Below are 20289 nucleotides of genomic sequence, written 5' to 3' on the forward strand. Positions count from 1 at the left end.
GGGAGACTGGGAGCGGAAGGCTGATGCTGAGGGAGGCTGGGAGGGGGAGGCTGGGAGGAAGGAGGCTGGGAGGAGAGAGGCTGATCCTGGGGAAGGCTGGGAAGGGGAGGCTGATGCTGGGGGAGGCTGGAAGGAGAGAGGCTGATGCTGGTGGAGGCTGATGCATGGGGAGGCTGATGCTGGGGGAGACTGGGAGCGGAAGGCTGATGCTGAGGGAGGCTGGGAGGGGGAGGCTGGGAGGAAGGAGGCTGGGAGGAGAGAGGCTGATCCTGGGGAAGGCTGGAAGGAGAGAGGCTGAGGCTGGGAGGAGAGAGGCTGATGCTGGGGAAGGCTGATGCTGAGGGAGGCTGGGAGGGGAAAGCTGATGCTGGAGAAGGCTGGGAGGACGGAGGCTGGGAGGAGAGAGGCTGATCCTGGGGAAGGCTGGGAGAGGGAGGCTGATGCTGGAGGAGGCTGGAAGGAGAGAGGCTGATGCTGGCGGAGGCTGATGCTGGGGGAGGCTGGAAGGAGAGAGGCTGATGCTGGTGGAGGCTGATGCTTGGGGAGGCTGGGAGAGGGAGGCTGATGCTGAGGGAGGCTGGGAGGAGGGAGGCTGGGAGAGGTAGGCTGAGAGAAGAGAGGCTGATGCACACACACACACACACACACGCGCGCACTGCACAACACACCACACACACACACACACACACACACTGGGAACCACAAACAACTGCCCTACACAGACACCCACACACACAGACAACGCTGCACACACACAACACCCAACACACAAACACCGCGGCACACACAAATATACGCACATACCGCACAACACACACATTGCACAAAACATACCTCCCCCCAAAACACACCACACACACACAAACCACGCAACACACACACACAACGCTACAGACACACAGCGCTCCACAAACAACGCAACACACGCAACACACATACAACACCGCTCTCACCCCCCGCCACACCCAGACAACACCCAGAACATGTACAGCGCCTACACAAACACTTGGTAACTACACACAACAACATCTCTCTCTCTATATATATATATATATATATAACAAAAATCATACATGAACTACACAATACGTAAATTCTAGAATACCCGATGCGTAGAATCGGGCCACCTTCTAGTTATACCATAAAACTCCATATATACACATTTCATGGGAGTTTTTAAATAAATAAATAATTACCACCTATATTAAATATATATGGCCAAGTAATATTTGGCATGAATTGTCTCAAAGAAGGATTTTCTCATAACTAATGCAATTAAAGTGCCAATGTGCTGGGGGGAGGGGGTAAGAAAGCCACCAAAATAAATAGAATAAATAAGCATATAAATAATCAGATGTTCATATTAAAATTCAAGCAATAATTTAAGCGGCCATCCTATAGAATACAACACTCCCAACCGTGAATATGTACAGACACATAATGGCAATTCCTGGAGCAGAAATGTTAAAGACAATATATTTACCAAGATTTATAGGTGGTATAGTAGACAGTCCATGGCCCCTCACTCCGACACGTGTTTCGCCCTATTGCTTTATCAAGGAGCGCTCCTATATATGGAGTTTTTATAGTATAATTAAATATGATATCCAGTCCATGACCCTTAGTACTGTATTTATTATCTTGCACTTTCTCTTGCTGTTTTTTCTATTGTATATTTTGTATGATTTTAATTTATATTTCAATAAAAATTCATTTTTAATCTATTTATATTGTCACTTCTTTTTTGAACATGGATACATGTTCAAAGTTGTTGTTCACATTGCATTGAAGTGCTACTCTATTTAGGACTAAATGTTGAGAATAATAATGTTAACTATATTGTAAAACTGACCAGGCAGTATGTTTCCCCATGTCAGTACGAGTTTGTACATACCAAACACGCATAGGTTTTTTTATTTAAGTAATGAAAAAAATTTCAGAATAATATGACACTTTTGGCCTCATTTTCTAAGACCCATATCACTCTAATTTTTAAGGAGCTGGGCTGTGTGACAACTTATTTTTTGCTCTATGAGCTGCATTTTTTAATGATATTATTTTGGTATAGATGTGATGTTTTGATCGCCTCTTATTGCATTTTATTGCAATGTTGCGGTGACCAAAAAACCATAATTCAGGTATTTTGATTTTTTCTTTCATTACGCTGTTTACCGGTCAGATTAATTTATTTTATATTTTGATAAATTGGGCATTTCTGAATGCAGCTATACCATATTTGTGTATTTTTTATATTATTGTATTATTTTCAATGGGGAAAAGAAGGAAATTTAAACTTTTGTGTTTTTTTTCTTCTTATCAGATTTTTATAATTTTTTTCCCCACTTTTTATTGTTTTTACTAGTCCCTAACTGGGACTGATGCTTGAAGCCTCACCACTGCTCTATACCGTAGAAATGCTAATATCCTGTGAATGCAGGCTTTCAGCTGGCGTTCACAGGAAGTTTGTTAAGATAGTGACAGGGCTCACCAGCTGACCTCTGGCTGTCATGACAACCCATCAGTGCCCTGTGATCACATCACTGGGCTGCCGATGGGAGTGGGGAATAACATGCTCCCCGCTGACATGCGTTAAATCTCGCTGTTAGAGATTGACAGCGGAACCTAACTAGTTAACAGGTGCAGGCAGATCTCCGATCCATCCATGCCTGTTTGAGGCACATGTCAGCTGATCAGATCAACCAACATGTGCAGGGAAAGATGCGGGCTCAACTCAGCTTGTGAGCCCGCATCAAAGTCAAGGCACTGACATAGGACATACCATCACATCCTATGTCAGTAACGGGTTAACTAGATGAAATTGAAAAGGCCTTGTAAAAAACCATCAACTTTGTACTTAAACCATTATCAAAAGGTATGGAGGGATTTTTAATTTTATAGTGGACAGTTTATTGCCAAATTTACTAGCCACCCTGTGGTCTCAGACTGGCCGGTAGCCTAGACAAGGAGCATGTCTATTAGAGAGCGCTCACACCACTCTGAAGCTGACCAGATCCCTGGACCTGACTACCTCAGTTCATGGGCGTACCCAGGATCAAAACTAGGGGGGGGGCAAGACATGGTCGTTCAGGTTATAAAATATTAGAACAGAAAAGGTGAATGAAACGAAAATTTTAAGAGAATTAAATGTAATTATAGCTTGATTAATGACTCCGCGCCCCTACGCACACACACACACACACACACCCACACACACACACACAATACAATGCACCCCCATTACCCTCACACACACACACAATACAATGCATGGTCCATTACCCCTCCCCCCCACACACACAATACAATACACACACCCCATCACCCACTACACACACACACACAAATACAATGCACTCCCTATTACCCACTCCCCATGCACACAATACAATGCACCCCCCATTACCCCCTACACACACACACACACACACAATACAATGCACCCCCATTACCCCCTCCCCACACACAGAATGCAATGCACTCCCCATCACCCCCTACACACACACACACACACATACACACACACACAATACAATGCAACCCCCCCCAGCACCCCCTACACACACACAAACAATTCACCCCCCATTACTCCCCAAACACACACACACAATACAATGCACCCCCCCGCACCCCCTACACACACACACACAATACAATGCACCCCCCATCACCCCCCTACACACACACACACACAATACAATGCACCCCCCATTACCCCTTCCCCCACACACAATACAATGCACCCTCCATTACCCCTCCCCAGACATAATACAATGCACCCCCCATCACCCCCTACGCACACAAATTACACTACCCCATCACTACACACTCCTGCCTCCCTCAGAATACAGTACTCCCCCTCTGCCTGTCACAAAGCTGTGTTCCTTGACAAATGTTCCCCCATTATGTGTCCTCATCCCCTCCCCACTCATCCCCATTAATTAAACCTGTCTCTTCGGCTCCTCCATGGAGGGCTTACCTCTGCCTGATTTCTCCTGTGTGCCAGCGCCCGCAGCACTGTGATGACGTCAGCAAGGTGCTGATCTCATCACGTTGCTGTACGTTGGGGGCGGGGCCCAGTCCTGGCACACGGTTCAAATGTATTTACTTCTGAAAGATGCAAACACATTTGCATAGGAACGGAAGGCGGAAGCTGCGGTCACCGACACCGCCGCACTCCTCAGCAGTGTGTGCATGCTGGGCACACAGCAGAGCCGGCACAGCGCGCTGCCTCCTGCTGCAGCTAGTGTGTCGGGCATGCACACACTGCTGAAGAGCGTGGTGGTGACTGCAGATACAGCGGCCCACTACAGGCACCGGCCCACTACACCGTGCCCCTGCTTCTGGGGGGGCAGCTGCTCACCCCCCTGCCACTCGCTGTGTACGCCCATGCCTCAGTTCACTGCACATCTCCCATTATGCAAAGGTAAAGCTGACTATGCACAGCAGCCTGGGCGAGCACTCAGTTGGGACCAACCAAGCGACCATGTTGTTGGTCTGAGCTCTAATCTTCAGGAGCACATCGCCTTTGTCAACCAGGAAGCTGAGGCACATGGGAGTGCTGCACTGGTGATCATTTAGATTTTTAAAGGGGTTTATTTTTTTATCATGCTTGTTTTTAAAGCACTAACACATTCCACGGCACTTTTGTAGACACCATCCCCATTGGGGCTCACAGTCCAAATTGTCTATCAGTATGTCTTTGGAGTGTGGGAGGAAACTGGAATTTCTGGAGGAAACCATGAGAGAAGATACAAATTCCATGGATAGGATGTTCTTGGTTAAATTTGGACCCCAATGGTGCCAGCAGTGTCAGACCGGGGGCAGGGGAGAGGTGGCCAAGGGCTCAACAGTAACATTGCCTCTAGGGACTCAGTGTTCAGCAAATATTAAATTTCTCCTATTCACAAATTACCTATGCTTGTAAGTAATTATAATCCATATAATTATAATCTATATAATAATAATAATAATACACTCAATACTTTGCTAAGTGATGAGATGCTGCCTTTGCCTGTACATAGTAAATCAAGTGTATTGTGCACCTACTACTTATATAGTGGGTGGGGTCCACTTCTTCACAGGTGTCCACTGGGGAAATCACCTATTCCTCCATAGGCCAGTTGGGCCTGGGTGCAAAGCTAAAGTGCTAACTCAATGCTGCATATTATTGATGGCCTACCGGTTGGAAATGTCATATCCTGATCAGTGGGTATCTTATGGCCAGAGCCCCTAATAGCTTCAGAAAAAAGGGCCTGCAGTTAGTTCTGGGGCTCTACACACTTGAACTGAGCAGGGTTTGGTGATGAAGATCCTATGGGTAAGATCCATCAGTGTTTTAACCTAGACTATCCTAGGAAGTCCTGCCCCACTCAGATCTACCCCTCCAGTAATGTCAGGTTAGGAGAGTAGAACATAAGTGACACCAGAGGTGTCCGGAAAACGCTGATCACCGCCTACTAATATTAGAATAATATATGCCAAACAAATGTTAATGGATTAACTGGGGAAGATGGCATATATTTTAACTATGAACTCGCCGCCGCCCGACCACCGTGCGGAGCCGCTGCCCTACTACCGTGCGGAGCCGCCGCCCGACCACCGTGCGGAGCCGCCGCCCAATCTACACTCCACCTACTGTCTCCTCCCCAAATCCTATAGCATGTAAGCCCGCAGGGCTCTTCCCTCTTTACTAGTCAGTCTACTGTAACTTGTATATGTATTCTGTATGTAACTCCCTTTTCATGTACAGCACCATGGAATTAATGGTGCTCTATAAATAAATAATAATAATAACTAGCTTCCATACCAGGTTAAATGGCTGTTTTTTTATGAATAAAATCCATCTTTCTATTATATATTTTAAAAAGTATTTTTAGATAGATAGGAGGAAGAAGTCCGGTTTGGATGCCGCGCTATTCACCACTCCGCAATTGTATGATTAATGCCTTTTATTTTCATCACAGGTCTACGCGTTTCAGGATTACTCATTGTTTTTTATGTCCTTTTTGCCTGATGTCCTGGTGAAGGGAGCTGAGTACTCCTGAAACGCGTAGACCTGTGATGAAAATAAAAGGCATTAATCATACAATTGCGGAGTGGTGAATAGCGCGCCATCCAAACCGGACTTCTTCCTCCTATCTATCCATATACTCTATCAGGGGCTGCAGCTTTCCACCAGGAGACTACATGTGATTAAAGGGGTTGGCACCACTCCTATAAGTGAGTATAGAAAAAAGAAAAAAAGGATGATGACCTGAGGAAGGCGTCCTGCCGAAACGCGTTGTGGTATACATCTGCCGTTCATCAGTGTGCACAAGCCGGTGTCATTACTTGAAAAATGGATATATGTTTTTAATCAAGTTGATACAAATAAAGAAGCATTTTTATTTATCCCCCTGGAGTCCAGCAGGATCCTTTCCATTGCTTTCTTCCACTCCTATAGGTGAGTGGTTTTTACCCTCAATTTACTCACGTTATCGTTGGTAAGACCCTATTGCGCTTTTCTTCCACAGTTGATACCATTATAAAGTATTTTTAGGCAAACAATCACCATCTGAACAACTTAGATCAGAGAACTATTAATTAGAAATGTTCTTCATACATTTTACCCGTCTTTTTGCATAAATTATCTTTATTGCTATTTAATTTGAAGAATTTACTTATCTAAAACATGAATGTCACAAGAATACACATTTCCTAAAGCCGCCTGTAGGGGCGCTGTGCCGTGCCGCCCGCTGTGATTGGCTGAGGCGCAGGCAGATGTGAGCGCAGTCCCCGCACACACCGCACGTTCTATATAGAGCACAGGCAGCTGTGGAGGAGGGAAGTCTGCAGTGTGAGCTCAGCTCTGGAGGCTGCTCTCGGCAATACAGCAAACCTGACAAGAGCCCGTGCACGGCTGCTGAGCCATGTCCCCGGCATTCCCTACTGACAGGGTGCAGTGAGGCTCTATGGGCGCAGCATACATTGGACTGAGTGTGTAGAGCTCGGGATCCCTGACTTTCCTGCCTCACTTCTGACTATTTGGCACACTTGCACTTGAGATGATGGATAAAAGCAGCCTGGTCACTCACACTCAGACTGTCCTGAGGACTGACCCCTTCACTGACCACTACAGTTTGGTGGGCAAGGAGCTTGGCAGGTAAATTGTCAGACATTATTTCTATTCTGTTCATGTTTGCATTTGTTTAATACTTGGTAGAAGTTGTGGAACTACAACTACCAGCATTTACCCAGTAATTCCAAAGTTATCTGTACCTTAGACCTTTTACTTTTTAATCTCTATGGAGTACCCAGTGTGTGCAATAATCCCAGTCCTATTGCCCCCAGTACTTGTCAGTGTGTCTATTGAGGTTGATGATGCGTATGGCAATGAGATTGGTAACTGTCAGTCCGGCGATAATAATAATATATATATATATATATATATATATATATATATATATTCACTTATATAGCGCTATTGATTCCACAGCGCTTTACATACCTCACTCACTTTTTTTTGTAAATGTCTAGATTAGGCAGATATGTGGCAGAAACTTGACATTGGCATTGGAATACAGTAGGAAACAAGTGGCAGGATGTTATCAGGTCTCATCCATTCATTGTATAATTCTTCCACACTATTATTGACCTACGATGTGAGATTTTAATTCTGTATTGGGTCAATTTCTTTTGCAGAATGAGCCCTGATTGCGGATTTTCCCCAAGGACATTAATGGGGAAGTCAGAATCTGCGATCATATCTTAGTATTGTGGATTTGTATCACACAGGTAGAAGAGAAGACCGGGTTTATGCCGCGCTAAAAACCACTGATGCGTGTAAATTAAAGATTTCATTTTTATTGGACAGTTCCAATAAAAAGGAAATCTTTTAATTTACACGCATCAGTGGTTTTTAGCGCGGCATAAAACCCGGTCTTCTACCTGTGTGATACAAAATTCCTCTCCCGGGGCTGCAGCTAAACCACCGGGCACTCACAGGCTATCATAAGGGGTTGTGACTGGCACAACCTCACCAGGTGAGTGCTTCTTTGTCTTTTTCTGTCCACCCTCATACCGGGTAAGACCCTATTGCGCTTTTTTCCCCTTTACAGTTTTATTGTGGATTTGTGGCAGATTACCTGTGGCCGAGCAAATAAAAACTGGAAAAACCCCACCATAGTTTTCTTTCCACTCCTATGGTGCTCTTGTTGCAAGGATTCCCTGGTCCCTCGCTGGTCTTTCTTTACCAGCATCCCCTCCAATTCATGTGGGGACAGGGAAGAGACTAGACTGACAGGACATCAGGGAAGATACTGATTGGGGCCATGGAAGAGTTTGGCATGGGACCATGGAAGAGTATGGCAGGAAGCCACGGAATAGATTGGTGGGAGACCCTGGAATAAACTGTTGGTGGATAAGGAAAGAGACTGTCACTTGACTAGGGAAGAGACTTGCAGGGAAACAGCCTGGCAGAAGATCATGGATTAGACTGTCTGTGGATAAGTGAAGAAACTAGCAGGGCACCAAGGAAGAGACTGTAGGGGAATCAGAGCAGAGACTTTAGGTGGACTAGAGAAAAGGCTGATAGGGGACCAAGGAGGAGACTGTAGGGGGACCAGAGCAGAGTCTTTCATGGGACCAGAGAAAAGACTATCGGGGAATCAGGGACAAGAATGTTAGGGGGACTAGAGCAGAGACTTTAGGGGGACCAAGGAAGAGAAAAGATTGTTGCTGGACCAGGGACGAGAATGTAGGGGGACTACAGAAAAGACTGGCAGGGGACCAAGGAAGAGACTGTAAAGGCATTAGAGCAGAGACTTTAGGGGACTAGAGAAAAGACTGTCAGGGTACCAGGGAAGAGACTGTAGGGGGACTAGAGCAGAAACGTTAGGGGGACTAGAGAAAAGACTGGCGGGGTTCCAGGGAAGAGACTGTAGGGGGGCCAGAGCAGAGACTTTAGGTGGACCAGAGAAAAGGCTGATAGGGGACCAAGGAAGAGACTGTAGGGGGATTAGAGCAGAGACTTTCAGGGGACCAGAGAAAAGACTATCGGGGAATCAGGGACGAGAATGTAGGGGGACTAGAGCAGAGACTTTAGGGGGACCAAGGAAGAGAAAAGATTGTTGCTGGACCAGGGACGAGAATGTAGGGGGACTACAGAAAAGACTGGCAGGGGACCAAGGAAGAGACTGTAAAGGCATTAGAGCAGAGACTTTAGGGGACTAGAGAAAAGACTGTCAGGGTACCAGGGAAGAGACTGTAGGGGGACTGGAGCAGAGACTTTAGCGGGGCTAGTGAAAAGACTGGCAGGGGACCAAGTAAAAGACTTTTGTGAGACCAGAGCAGAGGCTTTCAGGAGGGTAGAGAAAAGACTAGGGGGACCAGAGCAGAGACTTTAGGGGGAAAAGATTAAAGACTGGCGGGGGACCAGGGAAGAGACTGGCTCGAGACCAGGGAAGGGTAACTGGGGGCCAAGGAAGCATTATCATGAAAGCACCAGGGGCTTGGTGTGGTGAGCACCATGTTCTTTTATAGGCTAGATCAGCTGATTTCTGCAGTAAAATCTTAAACAAAATCTACATGATAGAGTTTGTCCACTGTGACTCTCCCTGATGTATTCTGTAGAAAACCCCTTATCCCTTATAAACTCTTCCAAAAAGATGATATTATAGACACTCCGAAGTATCTTCATTGTCCAAGAAGTATCGAGTTGATTCCATTGGATCCAGGTGGCCACTTGGTAGCTATTCACATACTCTGCACTGCAAATTTTAAAAAATCAGAATTCAAGCAAAATACATAGGATATATATATATATATATATATATATATATATATATATATATATATATATATATATATATCCTATTTGTTGGAAACATCTAATATATTGCCACTTCTGTAACGACAACAGACCTAATCTAGAGAGGTAGGCAAATCCACATCTTGCACTCTCTTCATTCTCCTCCACAATACTGTTGCAATGGCACAGGTCAGCTGATAGGTGGTGGCCCCATACCAGATATTTATAGCACATTGGTAATGCCACAATATCATTAAGCCAGAGTACCCCTTTAGGGGTGACATAGCCAAGTATAAAATTGGTATTCACAGAAAGTAAAAAAAAATAAATCCTTAAAACCAATAATCTTTATTAGAATTTATTTTTTTTTTTTTTTAAAAAAATCACTCTCAAAGTGCCCACATGAAAAATACAAAATGGCTTACATTGCTCCCAGGTATGGGAAAATAGTGACAGATCAACTGCTTCAGAAGTAGGGATAGATGATATAGAGGAAGGAGATATTATTACGGTATATAAGTATAAAATTGGTAGACGTTCCTGAGTTAGGATCCTCAATGATACATAACACACATTTGAATCAGTCGTAGAAAATCAAAAGTTCTTCTATGGTCAAAAAATATTCTTAATTTTTCAAATTCATTGAAGACATTGGAAATGTTCTGCCTGCAGATCATTCCTACTGAGGAGCAGTACAGCTCTGGATTTGGTATTCAGTCCCCTAATATCTGCATACTATAACTCTGCTAACTATTGGTGATCTTAGATTATTGTCGCCACATCGGCAGGCATCCATGTGACTATGATTGACTTGTTTGAAGGTATGGAATACCCCCTGTGACTTTGTCCCAACACATCATTAGTAATCATTATGAGGTGTTGACTTAAGCACTCTGCCCAATTATACGCATTGTTCAAATGGGTTAAGATAATAGTGCCACTCTCTTCCCATACACTCTTTTAGGGGTGCTTCACACACAGCGAGCTCGCTGCCGAGATCGCTGCTGAGTCACGCTTTTTGTGACGCAGCAGTGACCTCATTAGCGATCTCGCTGTGTGTGACACTGAGCAGCGATCTGGCCCCTGCTGCGAGATCGCTGCTCGTTACACACAGCCCTGGTTCGTTTTCTTCAAAGCCGCTCTCCTGCTGTGACACACAGATCGCTGTGTGTGACAGCAAGAGAGCGACAAATGAAGCGAGCAGGGAGCAGGAGCCGGCGTCTGACAGCTGAGGTAAGCTGTATCCAAGATAAACATCGGGTAACAAAGGTGGTTACCCGATATTTACCTTAGTTACCAGCCTCCGCAGCTCTCACGCTGCCTGTGCTGCCGGCTCCGGCTCTCTGCACATGTAGCTGCTGTACACATCGGGTTAATTAACCCGATGTGTACAGCAGCTAGGAGAGCAAGGAGCCAGCGCTCAGTGTGCGCGGCTCCCTGCTCTCTGCACACAGCGCTGGTAACTAATGTAAACATCGGGTAACCATACCCGATGTTTACCTTAGTTACCAGTCTCCGCAGCTTCCAGTCGGCGGCTCCGTGCAAGCGCAGCGTCGCTTGCACGTCGCTGCTGGCTGGGGGCTGTTCAGTGGTCGCTGGTGAGATCTGCCTGTTTGACAGCTCACCAGCGACCATGTAGCGATGCAGCAGCGATCCTGACCAGGTCAGATCGCTGGTCGGATCGCTGCTGCATCGCTAAGTGTGAAGGTACCCTTACAATTGTGGATAAAACAGATGTATATTCCATATGCCTGTGGGTGTAGAGATGCCTGTAATAATACTATTTTAACCTAGAATGTCATAAATAAAGGACCATATACAGATAAGAGTAAAGTCAGTCAAACCAACCGATATCGGCAAAGATCTCTCCACTCACCTCCAACAAACTATGTCCGGGGAGATAAGGATCAAGCAGTTCCTATTTTAGACTTAAGGCCCCGTCACACTAAGCAACATCGCTAGCAACATCGCTGCTAAGGAACAACTTTTGTGACGTTGCTAGCGATGTTGCTGTGTGTGACATCCAGCAACAACCTGGCCCCTGCTGTGAGGTCGTTGGTTGTTGCTGAATGTCCTGGGCCATTTTTTAGTTGTTGCTGTCCCGCTGTGAAGCACAGATCGCTGTGTGTGACAGCGAGACAGCAACAACTAAATGTGCAGGCAGCAGGAGCCGGCTTCTGCGGAGGCTGGTAACCAATGTAAACATCGGGTAACCAAGAAGCCCTGTCCTTGGTTACCCGATATTTACCTTTGTTACCAGCCTCCCCCCGCTCTCACTGCCAGTGCCGGCTCCTGCTCTGTGCACATGTAGCTGCAGGACACATCGGGTTAATTAACCCGATGTGTGCTGTAGCTAGGAGAGCAGGGAGCCAGCGCTCAGTGTGCACTGCTCCCTGCTCTCTGCACGTGTAGCTCCGTGCGCTGGTAACCAAGGTAAATATCGGGTTGGTTACCCGATATTTACCTTAGTTACCAAGCGCAGCATCTTCCACGCGGCGCTGGGGGCTGGTCACTGGTTGCTGGTGAGCTCACCAGCAACTCGTGTAGCCACGCTCCAGCGATCCCTGCCAGGTCAGGTTGCTGATGGGATCGCTGGAGCGTCGCAGTGTGACATCTCACCAGCAACCTCCTAGCAACTTACCAGCGATCCCTATCGTTGTTGGGATCGCTGGTAAGTTGTTTAGTGTGACTGGACCTTAAGGATCCTTTTGTTATTGGCGAGACAAGGAGGTGTCTGGTCGTGACTCTCTCATTGAGAACACGAGAGTTTCTATGTATGAGGGAGTCAGGAGAAATAGCTGCCCATTGAACGATCAGCCGAACCACCGTACAGCCAGCAGCTATCTATTGTGTATTGGGGGTTTACAACATGTTTTGGCAGACCTACTTATTTCCTAACACATCTTACTTCATTTTAGTATTAGCTGTTGGTAATTCTTTAAGTTTTCCTTTGTTATTGTCAGGAACCACCGGGGGGGGTCACTCAGAAATCCCCCGCGCTGGCTACCAGTACGTCACAATCGGGGGGTAACAAGTGGGGGTCACCCCTCCTTTATACCTCCCGACCGACAGACAGAGCACGTGACGCGCTCTCTAGCGCCCCTCTTATAGTCAGGCCAATTATGGAATTGCCCGACAATAAGCAAGGAGGCCGCTATACTACTTATGCCGATTATTGAAGGGTCCCCGGTGAGAGTAGGGTATATATTCCCCCGACCTCCGCGGGCGGAATATATAAAATCTCCCCGAATCTCACTGGCCTCCCCACAATAATCCTTGGCACAACTCGCTGCCACCAACCGCTTCACGGTAACTATTAGCCGAACACACAGACGTGGGATTCAAGATCGAGATAACAGAACAGCCCAAGATTAATTATATAATTTAATCAGCCTAAAGCACACTAGAAACTACAATATATACAATAGGGAATCTACAGAATATACATATGTCAGAGTACAGTTACAGTCAAAGCATGGGTTACAAACAGGCATACACAGTTCCAGCAGTTACCTTGTTGCGTCTGGCCACAGGGGGGCGCTGTAGACCAGGTTTCCAGGAACTCCCTCACAGGTCTTTCCCAACCAGGCCCCCGAGCAGAAGAACACTGGAAAATGGCCGAAGTAGGGTTATCAACCTGGGCAGATCCAGGTCCCCTCCTACCTTAGTGACCTCACAGGGAAGCACTGCCACTCCCCCTGCATGGATCAGAATTATCCAGCAAAGGGGATATTGGCCCTAACTTTGCCTGGGAGCGTCGTAGGCGGACGCCAATGCTCTCATTGTGACAGTTATGAATTTAGCTACAGAACGAGGGGACTCATGACCTGTCTGCCAGTTCCCCATTGGCTGATATCACGCCTGGGGCATTTCCCAATGTCCTGCTCCCATAAAAAGGGGGTGCCGGCATCGTCCACATGCGGAGACACCATTTTTATGGTTGCCATATTTATCGGAAATATGGCTTGCGAGATATGAACCATTTTTTACTGGAGTCGTTCTGTCTGGCTATTTCCATAGCCTTGCTAACTAGCTAGCAGCCCCCACTACAGGGTCACGGCAGGGAGTCATCCTGTGTCCATTGTCCCTAAGCCACCTAATTTCCATATCACAGGACATGGCCATGGGATTTGTTGCTAAACCAGTTGTGTGAAGGAAAGGGGGGGTGACACCAGGAGAGGGCTTCCTGACATACTTGAATATCATGATTTATCGTCATATCTCCGGATTTACCTCACACCTCCCCCCTTTTGAGGGCGCTAGGGGGCAGCACACTCCGGTGTTCCCCCGTGCGCCCGTCCGCGACCTCTCCTTGTCGGGACAGCCCGTCTGCGTTACCGTGGTCACGGCCCCTTTTGTGGCGAATGGTGAAGTTGTATTGCTGGAGCGCAAGGCTCCATCGCAACAATCGCCCATTCGTCCCAGAGACGGTGTGCAACCAGCTGAGGGGATTGTGGTCCGTCTCCACGATGAAGTGGCGCCCGTATAGATAGGGTTGCAGACGCTGCAGGGCCCACACTATGGCCAGGCACTCCTTCTCCATCGTGGAATAGGCAACTTCCCTTGGTAACAGCTTCCTGCTCAGGTACAAGACTGGGTGCTCTTGGCTCGCAGAGTCCACCTGGCTGAGCACCGCACCGAGGCCGAAGTCACTGGCGTCGGTCTGTACTACAAACGGCCGCGTGAAGTCGGCTGCCTGTAGCACGGGCGGGCTGGACAGGGCGTCCTTTAGGGCCCGGAAGGCTGTCTCGCAGTCCATTGTCCAATCGACTGCAGAGGGCAGCTTCTTCTTGGTGAGGTCCGTCAAGGGCTTTGCCAGGCTACTATAGCATGGAACAAACCTCCTATAGTACCCAGCGGTCCCCAAGAAGGACATCACCTGCTTCTTGGTCCTGGGGGTGGGCCAGGATGCGATGGCCTCCACTTTCTCAGGCTCGGGCTTCAGTGTTCTCCCACCTACCCGGTGACCGAGGTACTGGACCTCGCTCATAGCCAGCTGACACTTTCCCGGCTTGATGGTCAAACCTGCCCGGTGGATCCGCCTGAGCACCTGTGCTAGATGCTCTAGGTGGTCCTCCCAGGTGGGACTGAAGACGGCAATGTCATCCAGGTACGCGGCCGCGTACCCTTCAAGTCCCTTGAGCAGGGTGTTGACCATCCGCTGGAAAGTGGCAGGGGCATTCCTCATCCCGAATGGCATCACCGTGGACTCGTACAGTCCAAATGGGGTAATAAAGGCAGAGCGTTCCCTGGCCTTGCGAGTCAGGGGGATCTGCCAATATCCCCGGCTCAGATCCATGATGGTCAGGTACTGAGCCCCGGCCAACTGATCGAGCAGGTCATCGATGCGTGGCATTGGGTACGCATCGGCGACCGTGACCGCATTGAGCCCCCTGTAGTCCACGCAGAACCGAGTGGTTCGGTCCTTCTTAGGGACGAGGACTACAGGCGAGGCCCAAGCGCTGTTGGATGCCTGGATCACCCCCAGCTTCAGCATCTCGTCAATCTCCTGGCGCATGTGTTGCTGCACCTCCAGGGAGACCCGATATGCTGAACGCCGGATCGGGGGATGATCCCCAGTGTCCACGTGATGGACAGCCAAGTCAGTCCTTCCGGGCTGGTTGGTAAACAACCCCCGGAAGGGGTGTAGGGTGGCCCACAGCTGGGACCGTTGGTCCTCCAAGAGCTGGTGGCCAACCTCCACATCCTCAATGGATCCGCCTGCCCTAACCTGGGCTAGCATATCCAAGAGGGTTTCCGCTTCTCCCTCCTCGGGCAGGTTGCACACGGGGAGCGCACATGCCTCCCGCTCATGATGTGCCTTCATCATGTTCACATGGAAGGGCTTCCGCCTTCCACGGGCAGGGTCCAGGGTGACCAGGTACGTTACAGGGTTGAGCTGCTGGTACACGAGGTATGGGCCTTCCCAGGCTGCCTGAAGCTTGTCCTGTGGTACGGGGACCAGTACCCACACCTTTTGACCCACTTGGTAGGTCCTCTCACAAGCGTTCTGGTCGTACCAACGCTTCTGATCGGCCTGGGCTTGAGCCATATTGTCGTGTACCAGTTGCGTCAAGGCCTGCATTTTGTCCCGGAAGCGCATGACATACTCGATAACCGACACTCCAGGGGTGGCCAAATCCCCTTCCCAAGCCTCTTTCACCAGAGCCAGGGGGCCCCGCACACGTCGCCCGTACAGGAGCTCAAACGGTGAGAATCCTGTTGAGGCCTGTGGAACCTCCCGGTAAGCAAATAACAGGTGTGGGAGATACCGCTCCCAGTCACGCCCATGGGAGTCGACCAACATCTTAAGCATCTGCTTTAAGGTGCCATTGAACCGCTCGCACAGGCCATTAGTCTGTGGATGGTACGGGCTGGCCACCAGATGTCGCACCTGGACTTGCTTACAGAGGGCCTCCATCAGCCGGGACATGAATTGGGTCCCCCGGTCAGTGAGCATTTCCTGGGGAAAACCCACTCGGGAGAAAATCTCCAGCAATGCGGTGGCCACCTTGTCAGCCCGAATGGACGACAAGGCCACTGCTTCTGGGTACCGGGTGGCATAGTCCACTACCGTCAGTATGAAGCGTTTCCCGGAGCTGCTGGGGATGGCCAGCGGGCCGACCAGATCCACAGCCACCCTCCTGAAAGGCTCATCGATGATGGGCAGAGATACTAGTGGGGCTTTGGGGTGTGGCCCCGCCTTCCCCACTCTCTGACAGGTTTCACACGAACGGCAGTAGGCAGCCACATCTGCCCCCATTTTTGGCCAGTAGAAATGCTGGTTTAACCTGGCCTTGGTCTTAGCGATCCCTAGGTGTCCGGCCATCGGAATCTCATGTGCGATCCGCAACAACTCCGTCCGGAACGGATAGGGTACCACCAACTGTCGGTCCCTGGGCCACGCCTCCGGTGAACCCTGCTGGACCGTGGCCCGGTACAGCCGTCCTTGGTCCCAGACCACTCGCTCCGGGTCCGAGTCCGAGGGAGGCTGTGCCGCCTGCTCCTTAAGAGCTTTCAGGCTGTCGTCAGCTTCTAACGCTGCCTGAAACCCCTGACTAGATGTGGCCAGAATCGACGAGACTGTCACATCTTCAGTCAGTACCCCGGGACCTGTGTCCTGGCCTCCGCCTGACTCGGCTGCCACTTGGTCAGAAGGGGAAGAGCTATCGGACCTCCGGGAGGCCCCTTGGCTTCCAGCACTCCCACTGCGGGTGACAGCGGCCACAGCCGCTGCGACCGTGGGTCGTGCCTGCTCCTCCTCCGTTCCTGACCAAGTCGCCGGTTCAGGCAGACCTACCTGGCTTCCTGACACCCCGGTTGTGGGGGAACCATGCACCGAGATCTTACCTGGGAGCACTTCCGCTCCTGGACCGGCCCCAATCTCACCTGCCTGTTCCCCTCCTGCAGCAACAGAACCCCGCTGTGAAATCTCTGGGGACCCCACATTTGCTGTGGTAGCCCCCACCCCACACACTGGTCCTCCCCCTGCAGCACCCTGCTCTCTGCTTATCCCTGCAGAGGGCAACAGATCCCAGCTCACAGGCTGGTTACTTGTAGAGGCATTGTCACACCTTTCTCTGACCCCCTCCCCTGTCACAGCTGCAGCTGAGTGTGTGTCTATGGTGTCTATGCAAGCAGAAATATCAGAGTTCACTCCCTCCTCCCTTACATCATTCATAGATAACACATTAACATTGTTAGGAGTCATGTCAGTACGGGCTGAAGGTTCAGCCCTTGGGGGGGGCCCAAACTGGGAGGTTATCTGCCCCAAATCTGTCCCAAGTAGCACGTTTGCAGGGATCCGATCAGTTACCCCCACCTCCCTCACCCCCCGCCCTGCGCCCCAGTCCACATAAATGTCAGCAACAGGCAGCGCCGGGTCAGTGCCTCCAATCCCGGAGACAGCGAGGGTTTTTCCAGGGATCAAGTCTTGGGGGGACACCATCTCAGGCCGCACCAGAGTCACCTCCGAGGCGCTGTCTCGCAGTCCTATGGTCACAGACCGGCCGACGGTGACAGGTTGGAAGCTGTCCAGGGACCTACCACCACCCCCACCCACACAATACACCTTGGGCGGCCCTTGGGACGGGGACGGAGCCGGGGCCTTGGGACGCTGAGGGCACATGGCCTTGAAGTGTCCAGGTAGGTTGCACTGGTGGCACCGTCTTGGTTCTGCCACGGGCCTGGAGAGGGGAGTTGAGGGGGACACCCCCTGCAGTCTAGGGGCAGGTGGGGCAGTTGCAGAATTCATCTTACCCCCTCTCCAGGTGCTGCTGGTGGCCGCTCTCCTGGCCTCAGGGGCCCGGTTGTTGGTGTAGTCATCGGCAAGGGCAGCTGTAGCCGTGGACCCCTTTGGCTTCTGGTCTCGGATGAACTGGCGGAGATCCTCAGGGCAGTTCCACAAGAGTTGCTCCGTGATGAACAAGTCCAGGATCTCCGGTCCGGTGGAAAGCTGCAGGCCTTGGGTCCAGTGGTCGGCAGCTCGGGCAAGTGCCCGCCGGTGGTCAGCCCAGGAGTCCTTTGGTCCCTTCTGTAGGCTCCGGAACTTCTTGCGGTAGGACTCTGGAGTGAGGTTGTACTGTTGGATCAGGGCCCGCTTGATGGTGTCGTAGCCCTGATCTGCCTCAGCAGGCAAGTCCCCAAGGACATCCAGGGCCTTACCCCTTAAACGGGGGGTCAGGTATTTGGCCCACTGGTCCTTGTCCAGATGGTGCTGCAAGCAAGTCCGTTCAAAAGCAGTCAAGAAAGAGTCCAAGTCTCCATCCTTCTCCAGCACTGGGAAGTCCTCAACACGGACCTTTGGAAGTTTGGTGTTTTGAAGGTCACATGTGGCTGATGAGGGCCGGAGCTGAGCTAGCTGCAGCTGGTAGTCACGGTCTGCCTGTCGCTCTCGCTCTCGCTCTTCACGCGCTGCCTGCCGCTCTCGCTCCGCAGCCTCACGCTCTGCGTGCCGCTCTGCCCTGCGCTCTGCCAGGAGTTCCTTGTAGCCCTTCTGGTCTCCAGCCTGGAGAAGGGCCATAGCCATTTGAAGAAGGCTATCCGAGCCTCCCAGGCTCGGTGGAATGGCACGTGGTGATCTGCGGCACGCTGCGGAGCCTGGTGATTCACTGTCCCTTTCAGAGCGGAGGGCTGGCATCTGGCTCGTTGAGGAACCTTGGGTGAGCTCCTCCTCATCTTGTCCAGCAGTGCCAGGTTGCGCAATGTCCTCGGCAGAACGGTTTTCTGGCGTCGAGCTCCTGGAGGACTCGTGGGCAACCTCCTCATTGCTGTCCACAGCACCGTCCTCCCTCTCTTCGGCTCCTGCCTTAGCATTGGCCAGTTGCATAGCTCTGCTCCTGGTGCCATCAGCCATTCTTGCAGACTTTTGGTCACTGACACAGAACTGACACCTGATGCCTCCACACACCTTACAGTATCTGCACTCTGACACTCTAGTGTTGAGCTAGTCTGAAGACCCCAGCAGCCACAGCTGCTGCAGGCAGTCTTTAGTGTCTGGGAGTATGGGTCTCACACTCACACACACTATTATCTCGATCCCACCGCTATGCCAGCAATATGTCACAAACCACCGGGGGGGTCACTCAGAAATCCCCCGCGCTGGCTACCAGTACGTCACAATCGGGGGGTAACAAGTGGGGGTCACCCCTCCTTTATACCTCCCGACCGACAGACAGAGCACGTGACGCGCTCTCTAGCGCCCCTCTTATAGTCAGGCCAATTATGGAATTGCCCGACAATAAGCAAGGAGGCCGCTATACTACTTATGCCGATTATTGAAGGGTCCCCGGTGAGAGTAGGGTATATATTCCCCCGACCTCCGCGGGCGGAATATATAAAATCTCCCCGAATCTCACTGGCCTCCCCACAATAATCCTTGGCACAACTCGCTGCCACCAACCGCTTCACGGTAACTATTAGCCGAACACACAGACGTGGGATTCAAGATCGAGATAACAGAACAGCCCAAGATTAATTATATAATTTAATCAGCCTAAAGCACACTAGAAACTACAATATATACAATAGGGAATCTACAGAATATACATATGTCAGAGTACAGTTACAGTCAAAGCATGGGTTACAAACAGGCATACACAGTTCCAGCAGTTACCTTGTTGCGTCTGGCCACAGGGGGGCGCTGTAGACCAGGTTTCCAGGAACTCCCTCACAGGTCTTTCCCAACCAGGCCCCCGAGCAGAAGAACACTGGAAAATGGCCGAAGTAGGGTTATCAACCTGGGCAGATCCAGGTCCCCTCCTACCTTAGTGACCTCACAGGGAAGCACTGCCACTCCCCCTGCATGGATCAGAATTATCCAGCAAAGGGGATATTGGCCCTAACTTTGCCTGGGAGCGTCGTAGGCGGACGCCAATGCTCTCATTGTGACAGTTATGAATTTAGCTACAGAACGAGGGGACTCATGACCTGTCTGCCAGTTCCCCATTGGCTGATATCACGCCTGGGGCATTTCCCAATGTCCTGCTCCCATAAAAAGGGGG

The 20289-nt window shown here is 50.1% G+C and overlaps 1 protein-coding gene across 1 annotated transcript in view; it reads left to right on the forward strand.

The window, feature by feature from the left end:
• Positions 1-6818: 6818 nt before the first annotated feature.
• The window catches only part of LOC142311504 (serine/threonine-protein kinase 17A-like), an 86505-nt gene continuing 73034 nt past the window's right edge, over positions 6819-20289 (forward strand). Inside the window, exon 1 of the mRNA XM_075349997.1 lies at positions 6819-7141. Within this exon, the coding sequence (XP_075206112.1) occupies positions 7044-7141 (98 nt within the window). The 5' untranslated portion in view covers positions 6819-7043. The remainder of the gene's footprint in view (positions 7142-20289) is intronic.

This window comes from Anomaloglossus baeobatrachus, chromosome 5, assembly GCF_048569485.1.
Source record: "Anomaloglossus baeobatrachus isolate aAnoBae1 chromosome 5, aAnoBae1.hap1, whole genome shotgun sequence".
NCBI classification, from domain to species: domain Eukaryota; kingdom Metazoa; phylum Chordata; class Amphibia; order Anura; family Aromobatidae; genus Anomaloglossus; species Anomaloglossus baeobatrachus.